Source organism: Mirounga angustirostris, unplaced genomic scaffold (assembly GCF_029215605.1).
Source record: "Mirounga angustirostris isolate CCGP_5_RB_7025 unplaced genomic scaffold, mMirAng1.0.hap1 SCAF_8, whole genome shotgun sequence".
Lineage (NCBI taxonomy): Eukaryota > Metazoa > Chordata > Mammalia > Carnivora > Phocidae > Mirounga > Mirounga angustirostris.
Window position 1 is genome coordinate 6,133,404 of NW_026991716.1, and position 9,441 is coordinate 6,142,844.

Consider the following 9,441-nt stretch of genomic DNA (forward strand, 5'->3'; position numbering starts at 1 on the left):
ATAACATTATACATATTATAAAGGTAATAATAAATAATAAAGTATTTGAGTTTGTGGATTATTTACATTTTCATAAATATATTGATTCAAGGTCATCTTTGTAAAGATGCTGTTCTATTCCCTTACATTCCGATGTGACAGCTTGAGAGACTGGGACAAGGGAGAGTCCTCGGTGCACACGGAAACCTGGCCACCACCCTCACTGGGTGGATTAACACAGCACAACCCCCCCCCCCCCCCGCCCCGCCATGGCTACTCTCCAGCCCTGCTCATCTTGCTTTGTTTTTCCCTGTGTCTTTTATAATCTTCTAACATACAGTAGAATCTCCCTGTTTGTTAAGTTTATTTTTCATTGCCTCTCTATCTCCCTGCTAAAATGGAAGCACCAAAAAGCCAGGTACTTGGTTTTTATTGTTTACTGATGTATCTCAAGCCCCTGGAAGACTATCTGGCACATAGTAAGCACTCAGTAAATGGGTGCTATTGGAGTGCTTGGGTGGTTCTGACAGTTGAGCATCTGACTCTTGGTTTCAGCTCAGGTCATGATTTCAGGGCCGTGAGATTGAGCCTCCTGTCAAACCCTGTGTCAAGTCCCTCCTAGAGTCCCAAGTCAGGCCCCCCTGTCAGGCTCTGAGCTCAGTGCAGAGCCTGCTTGGGATTCTCCCCCACCCCTTTGCCCCCTCCCCACTCTCGCTTGCACTCTCAAATAAATAAATAAATAAATACTTTTTTTAAAAAAAATGGGTGCTATTAGCAATCTCCACAATAGCTAATTGTAGAAGGAGCCCAGACATCCTTCAACAGATGAATGGATAAAGAAGATTCGGTTCATATATACAATGGAATATTACTCATCCATCAGAAAGGATGAACACCTGCCATTTGCTTCAACATGGATGGAACTGGAGGGGATTATGCTAAGTGAACTAAGTCAAGCAGAGAAAGAAAATTATCATATAGTTTCACTCATATATGGAACATAAGGAACAGGGGAAGGGAGGGAAAATTGAATGGGAAGAAATCAGAGAGGGAGACAAACCATGAGAGACTCTGGACTCCGAGAAACAAACTGAGGGTTGAAGAAGGGAGAGGGGTTGGGGGACGGGGTAAAAGGATGATGGGTATTAAGGAGGGCACCTGTGGTGATGAGCACTGGGTGTTACATGCAACTAATGAATCACTGAACACTACATCAAAAACTATTAATATCCTATATGTTGGCCAATTGAACATAATTAAATAAATACATACATACATACATACATACATACATAAATACATAATTAAAAATTTTTAAAAATGGGTGCTATTTTCTTATTGTTGTTACTGCACACATATAGGGATGCTTATCTGCATGAAAGTCTCCGGGATCTTTTTGTATGCATTCAAAAGCCTGAGAACCACTAGAGAAGCAATAATGCTATGAATTCACAGGGGGACACAAACATTTTATTCTGTTAAAACAGCTTAATATGAAGTGAGCCACAGACTCACTCGGAGCCTTATAATATGCAAAGTTTAATTTTCACATGGTTGAAACTATATGCTTTCTTTCGCCATTGTCCTATCACACACTGATATTATTGCATTCTGAAATTTCCGTTGTATTTATTCATCGTCTACTTGTCTGTTTCTCCTCTAGAATATGGGCTCCATGAAGGTAGAGAGCTTGTCTGTCTTGTCACTGCTCGGTCCCCAAAGCCCGTATCCCAGGCCCCACAGCCATGTGGGCACACCCACTCACCTGTAGCCAGAATGCTCTTCTCTCCAGCTCCCACATCCCACAAACCCTGGGAGGGCAACGTTCCTATGAGGTTTCTAATAACTGAGCAGATTTTTAATTTTCAAAAGAAAAAGAAGTGACTCTCATCCCACGTAATGGGACTCTTGTCTTTTCCTATTTTTTGCTTTTGTTTTAAGAAGATATTCGAGGTCCTATCCTCAAAGCATTCACTATCATCAGTGTGTATGCCCCAACATCGAAGAGTGAGAACAAGGACAATAAGGAAGGAATCAAAGTGGATGACGTGCAGGCTAAAAAAGCAGACACCGCTGAGGAGTGGCCCGTGAGGGAGAACCCGTGACCGCTGGACCCTGAGCCCCTGGAAGGATTGCGAGGGAGAGGGGGACGTGGGTCTTGTTGACAAGTGAAGAGCAGGGGGTCAGTGAGAAAGGAGCTGAGCTGAACATATTTTGTAATGAAGTGTTAAGTAGATCACCAAGAGGGGTGGATAATGACTGTGATGAGGAGTCAGCCAGGGTGTGAAAAAAAAAAAAAAAAGCAAAATTAAGTGACACTTGGTAAATCGCAGGAGGACGTGAAACCTGACAGTGTTTCTGGAAAGAATGGTCAATCCCCTGTAACACTCCAGTGCCTTCTAGTAATCAAATTGGGCAGCTCATTAAAATTATGTGTGAACAGATAGGTACCCTGGCAAAAAGGCAAGGGAGCCGAGAAATAGCTAGAGCAATAGAATTACTATTTTTATCGTCAGGAAAAAAAAAAAAAAATCAGGACTGGGAGGTATTCGAGGAGGTGTACCTAGAAAACGCCCATCGGAAGACAGTGAGTGGCTCCTAGGGAAGTAACCAGAGCCGTAAAACCCACCACAGATGAGTCATGCCAAAGAAGAGGAATATTTAAAATTGGATATGTCTATATAAAATAACTCAGCTAACAGTGGGGGAATTTAAAGAAGCTATCTGAAGAGCAGTATGAGGAAATGGGAGGATGAGATTTTAGTTGCTTGTACGGGCGGGCTAAATATAGCCTTGTCACATACATCTCCACGAGGGAGCTGCTTGGCATCTGGCAGAGGCCTCCAGTGTTCTCCTAAATGAAAGTGTTAAGGTGGGCTCAGATGATCTCCAACGGGATGGTTAGTTCTCTGGGCTACAATGCAGGGAAGGGAATTCACACATATGTCAGGCCTATTTTGTGCTCGGTCCTGTGCTTGACATTCTAACATATATGAGCTCATTTGCTTCTCACAACAAACCTGTCACAGGGAAGTCATTATCACCACTTCGAGCTGAGGGAAACTGAGATCACACGGCTCTTAAATCGTGAAGCAGGAATTAAACCAGAGTTTGGGTAGCAACAAACCCACTGCCACCAAGCTGCCTCTTGCATTAAAGGAAGTTGGTAATGAAGTATCAAACAACTCCAGAGAAAATGTAACTTAAGGAAACAGGTATTGTGCTAAATATCTGATTCAGGAAAAAAAAAAAAAAAAAAATCTGATTCAGATGGCGACCTTGGCTGATTTGACTGACCTTCCTTGGGCTTCAGTCTTGCTGAAGTTTGTTATTTTATGAGACCGACACCTACCTATATATAATAACAAAATAATCTTATTTAATAAATGGGGCCCACACCTTTAAAAAAAAATCCTTACAGTGTTTTACTAGGCACGACAGATTTCCACAAATTTCCCTCTGAGGGCTGGGCAGAGAGTGGGGGCGATTTAGTCATTTATCCAATTCTTTATTAACAACCATGTACTGAGAGCTTAATATGAACCAGGCACTTTGGTAGGCTCTTAGAATAAGCAAAATGGCCACACTTCCTGTCTCCGTAGAGTGTATAACCTAGTGAGTGATGCAAACCAGAAAAGGGATTTTACTGTTTTACTGAGCACGGGAGAGTAGGGTAGACATTGTTAAGGGAAAACCAGGGTTTTTATCCAACATTGGAGCAGAACCTAACTCTGATGTAGGAATTTAGGGGAAGCTTCATCAGGGAAGGAGGAAATGCAGCTGTTAACTTTCTGAGCGGAAAGAAGAGCTCATCTGCAAGTGGTGAAACACAAACTGACCCACAGTCCTCAGGCACTGACCACACAGCAGAGCAGGGAGCCAGTGAAGCTTGTTTCTCATTGGTCCCAATGCCAAAGACTCGACCCTTCCGTGCCTAGGAGTGCCCTTGATCGACAGATGCCTCAAGCTGCCCCCGGCCATCTGGAGCCCTTCACTGCCCTCTCTTCTGTGTACTCTCCAACATGCTCAGGACCATTTCAGTGAAGTTGAAGTTTACGTGTAAATTCAGACTGCAAAGAGAAAATCGCCTGCTGTCAGAATGACTCTAGGAAACCACTTGGGAGGTCTCTATTTTAAAGATCTCAAAGTCTAATACAGTCAATTTTTCCACCAGGAGTGGGAAACAGAAGTGTTTCTATACAGGCCAGAGAGTTGGCTTCTGAGATTGGGGCCATATTGTGTCGTGAACAGATCCTGTGCCTTTAAATACATTACTTTCTGAGAATTGTCTACACCAGGTGAGGCGTCTATATCATAAAAGGCTGAAGGAATGGCAGATCCAAGTTCTCCTTGACATACTCGCACTTTATTGTTCTAAGTTTTTGGCTGAAGGGTTAATAAATGGCTCCTGTCTGACGAAGGCGGCAACCAGAACGTTCTCTTGCCTACCTGGGCGCCCAGGCATTATGAAATTATGGACATAAAATCACCCCAGCCTGGCACATGTCACTAATGGACAAGTCAGTTTACCTTGCCTCCCCGACAGGGTCAGAATGTGTTCAGCCTCGCACGTGACTTTACTCCAGCACCATGATTATGAGGAGTATCTGATGGCAGACTTTCAAGCACTGAGAAAATACTGTTTACTCAGTAAAATACTCAGTAACAGAAAATGGCCTGTTTGGGGAATGGGGATAAAATATTAATGAAATATATTTCTTTCTCCTCCAGTTTAGGAGAAAAGCAAGAATTGAACAGGAAATTAGAATATGGTCAATGTGAGCATGGATGCTACAGGAGCCCAGGGGGTGGCTCTTCCCTGGAGGAGTGGGCCAGGCCCAGAAGAGGGGGGCAGTGTTTCCCAAATGCGAGGAGCAGCAGGTGAAGCAAAAGCTTCTCTTTGACAAGCGCGTTGACAATGAAGTGAATAGAGGCTGCCCTATGTGCCCTGCACACCGACTATATTTCCAGGAAGCATAAAATGGAGGTACGAGCCACAAAGAAGAATCTGCACCTTTGATGAGAATTTGCAGAGCAGAGAGCTAAAAGACAGACACAAAATTTACAAACGGCAGTGGAACAGTCCCTTGCCAAAGTGATGTCATCGGTGACGTTTGTGTGAAATATCAGATACTTGGAAAGCCTTACCGAAACCAGTAGGCTAAAGGCGTCAGCAGATCACTGACAACGTGCTGAGCATGCATTTGCACGGAACACTTAAGATCTTCCGAACACTCATGAACCCAGCTGGGTACTTCTGACGCCACATCGGCAAAAGGCCCAGCGGTGCTCTCTGCTCGGCCAGGCAACGTGTTATTGATCAGTAATTCTGTCACTGAGGCACACGTTTTCCAGGAAGAAGACAAAACCAAACAACCAAAAAACAAAACAAAACAAAAAACGCAGCACTGGAATTATTGGGAATTTTAGACAGCCAAGAACATTTTACAAAATAGCATCTTTTTCAGAACACACACACACACACACAAAACCATCTCTTGACCACCAGAGCATACAAACAGGGTCTGCTACGTCAGAGAAGAGGGCTGGGAATACAGATTTTCCACGGTCCCCCTTCTTGATTGCATTTCAATTGTGTTTGCAATTCTGTGTATCACTGTTCAGAGGTACTGTGAGTCGGATTAGCATTTTCACTACCATATTGTTGTCACCAGGAAGGCCAATGTATGCGAGGCTTCCTAATAAACACCAGCTTTTTTCTAACACAGAAAAGGAAGGAAGAGATAATACAAAGAGAGGGACTCAAATGGGAGTAATTTCATTTTCTATCTTTGAGGTTACTGAATCATTTCAGAAGATGTGCCTCCATAAAAACCTTATCAAAATCACATGCTTGCCCACGGTGGCACATAGACCAGTCCATATTTGGACTTCCCACAGTCACATACGTCTGGAAAAATAGGGCATGTGCAATTGTCCTCATCATTTCACCAAGTCCTTTAATGACAAAACAATTGTCAGGTGCCCCAGATGTTTTGTTTTTTGGTTTTGGTTTTTTTTTACACACCCACAAGCAGTGTCTGTTAATATATTCTTGGCCATATAAATTTCTAAATGTTCACTTCAAAATAGTAGAGGAAAATAAGTACTCCTATTTTGTTCAATAGGAAGTTTTATTCAATTGGAACCCATAAACTATCAAAAAACAAAGCTTCTGTGACCTATGACAAAGGCCTGCCTTTGAATCTTGGCTCTTTTACTAGTTGTCTGACGTTGGGAAAATTACTTAGCACCGCTGAACCTCAGCTCCCCCAGCTTTTAAACAGAGAATAGTAGGTACCTAATTGAGTAGTTGTATTAATAAAGACATTATGTGTAGAACACATTAATTAGCTGCTATCATGATTCCTTGTTATTAATACTAAAAGAGCAATTTTGTCAACTTCTGATTTCATGGTTAGTGCTTTTTTTTGAACGTGTAATTGTGGGGACAAAGCTTGGGCCGGAACCAGTAAAACCTATATTTGAATCCTGAGGGTCCTGTGAGGTACAAGAAAAACCACTTAACCTCTCTGAACCAAGCTGTTTCCAATGGAAAATTTGAATATCAAGGTCTCCCTTCACAGATTGCTACAAAGACTGAATGAGGTCATTCTTCTCAGCACATGGTAAACATTCATTGAATAGTAACTTCTACTATTAATATGACTGCAATAGGAGCAGCTAAAAAACAAGGAATTACCTTGACATCCTCCTTGGAGGAAAATAACATCATCTTGTACAAGGAGGGAAAACAGTGTTGTCTTTAGTTGCCAACCATGCTGGTTGGTGATGTCCCGGCGTGTTCTATGAAAAGGACTCCAGTATTTACTAGGCCTCTGCATGCATGCGGTGTTGACAAATACAAGACCTGGAAACCAGCATGTCGTTATCTTTAAGGATATTTAAATATCCCCCAATACATGCACAAAGCTACTGAAGAAAACACAAAATATTCTGCGGATACGACATATTTTGAGACCGGGAAATATAAAGCAAGTGCCTTTTATCACAAGGGTAGTGAGGAGATCTGGGAAAGCAATCACAACAGTAAAAAGAAGGACCAAGCCTCTCACCCTCCTTCTTCTCTAAATCTGTCGTTTGGCACAGCATGGAGAGTATTAGAAACTCCGTTACTGTCCCAGGGTTTCACCATTCAAACATTTTAAGTTGACTTCTTCCAATCGGTTCTAAAAGTGTGTGTGTGTGGGGGGGGGGGGGGCTGGCTCCTACAGGTGGCGTGAAGGGTAGAGACCTTGAGATTAGGGAAGTTTATGAAGGAGGGGGGATTCTAAAGTATCCCTGTACCTTACAAGCGATTGCTTCTAACGCGGGATGTACAGAGAACAGGAGGAGCATTCACGTAAAGGGCCAATTCTTCAGACACCAAAGGAACAGACCTGAGATTTGTTCAAAGTAATCAACGGTTTTATTTCCTGGAACTGAAATAGTTCAGCTCTCAGCTTCCAAAGCTACAGTCAACAATTTTTCATCAGAGCCCAAGGGAGAAGGGCAGGGGTGAAGGAGACAACAGAAGAAGAAGGGCACACTGAGAGGCTCAGGAAGAGGCTGGGAGGGGGCCCTCTCTCTTCTCAGGCAGTTACATTTCAGGTCTGGTGACAATGCTGAGGGGGCCAGGGGGAGGGACGTCACAGATGGGAAATGGCACTGCCAAGGAACCCCAAAGCCTTGACTACAAAAAGGAAGTCATCAAACCCCAAACAGAAAGGGAACCCCCAGCCCACCTCTGAAATGGGGTCATGACGGCAGAGCTGGCCGCTGACTGAAGGCGCAGCCAGGGTAGTGCTTCATTGAGGGGGCTGGGGGGTCTTTTCATCAAAAAGACTTCCCAAGCTACGTGCCTTTTCTTTTACGCCTGAGTGACATATAGGACTGTAGGGCGGCCTGGAGGCTGTGGGGAGAGGGAAAGGGGCGGCCGGGAATCTGCGCAGAACATCCCGCGTAAGCCCAGAGGTGGAAATGGGGACAGACGTTGCTCGCCACTGCCACCCGAAGCGCCGGGCAGAGCGAACCCTTCCCACGTCGCGCACAACTGGGAAGCTCCCACATTATTCGATGAAAAACGACACGTCCCAGAGCTCCCACAAGGGGCCCAGAAAGGAGGGTGGCCCTCGCCCAGGAGCTGTCCCACTTTCGGTGAACCTGAGCAGCTGGGGTAACGGGCACGGGCGGGCCGAGGGGCCTGCCGCCCACCACCAGCACGGTTTGGGGACGGCCCCCGGGCCCCCGGAGGCCCCTCCGCCCCCCTGCTCGGTGCCCCACGCCTGCCCCGCCTGCCCCTGACCGCAACGCGGGGTCCGGGGTGCCCGCGTCGGGAGGGGGCAACGGCCGGGCCAGGCCCCAACCGAAGCCTTGGGAGGCCGCGCCGGGCGGGGGCGGAGGCGCCCGGGCTCGGATCTCGGGGGCGCGGGGTGCGGAGCCGGGGGCCGGGGCCTGCCCCTGCAGCTCGGCCCCGGGGCCGGGCGGGGCAGGCGAGCGGGCGGGGGAGGCGCCCCGGGCTGCAGGCCGGGGTCGGGCTCCGCAGTAACGGCCGGGCCGCAGCGGGAGGGGGCGGGGGGCTCCTCGGGAGACTGGTGACTACGGGCGGTCGCGCTCCCCGCCGCCCGGGGCCTGCGCCTCCGCGGCCTCTCCCTGCCGCTCGGGGCCCTCCGGGGGCGGCTGGGCCGCGGCGCCGCGGGTTCCCGGCTCCACGACGCGCGGCGCGGCCCCTTCGCCGGCGGCCTCCTCCTCCTCCCGCGGCGGCGGCGGCGGCGGCGGCGGCGGCGGCGGCTCCCCGTCGGGCTCGGCCTCCCGGGGGCGGTCGGGGGGGCCCTGGCGCGGCGGCCCCCGCGGCTCGGGCTCCCGGGCCGGCTGGCGGCCGGCGGCCTGCACGCTGGGGTTGTTCTCGATCTCCCACAGCCCCGCGCTGAAGCCCCGCCTCCTGTTGGGCTTGCCGAACTTCTCCTTGGACTCGTCGTACGGGAACAGGTGCTTGGGGCCCAGCAGGGCCGTCTCGTGGGTCCCGAAGAAGAACACCTGGTAGCGGTTCGGCTCGGCCATGTGCTCGATCCTGGCCGGCCAGTGGGCGTAGCCCTTCAGCTTGGCGAACACCAGGTCGCCGCTCTTGTACTTGCGCCGGCAGCAGCGCGACATGGCGGGCTGCGGACCCGCCTCGGCGGAGGCCCTGGCGACGCCCGGAACGCGGGCGCTGGCGGCCGCTGGGCTGCGCCGGGCGCGCGCCCGCCGCCGGGCGCAACGCTCGGCGCCGGGCGGCCTCCAGCGCCGGGCGCGTTCCGTCCGCGGCCCGCTCTGCACGCCGCGCTGCCCGGCTCGGGCGTCCGGGTGGGCGCGGGCGGAGCGCGGCCCGGGACCGCCGAGCCCCGGCCGCCCAGAGCGACGCGCGGCGCGCGGGGTGCCCCGGGGCCCGGAGGGCGAGGGATGGGGCCGCGCGCTGGGAACACG

At 49.2% G+C, this 9,441-nt stretch overlaps 1 protein-coding gene across 1 annotated transcript; it reads right to left on the reverse strand.

The window, feature by feature from the left end:
* Positions 1–7,371: 7,371 nt before the first annotated feature.
* On the reverse strand, positions 7,372–9,209 carry HDGFL1 (HDGF like 1). The gene has a single exon (XM_064597018.1). The coding sequence runs from the start codon at positions 9,130–9,132 to the stop codon at positions 8,578–8,580; it is 555 nt and encodes a 184-aa protein (XP_064453088.1). The 5' UTR covers positions 9,133–9,209; the 3' UTR covers positions 7,372–8,577.
* Positions 9,210–9,441: the final 232 nt, after the last annotated feature.

Bases quoted from the DNA above. Each gene is read 5' to 3' on its own strand.
- HDGFL1 (XM_064597018.1), bottom strand. From the start codon at position 9,132: ATGTCGCGCTGCTGCCGGCGCAAGTACAAGAGCGGCGACCTGGTGTTC.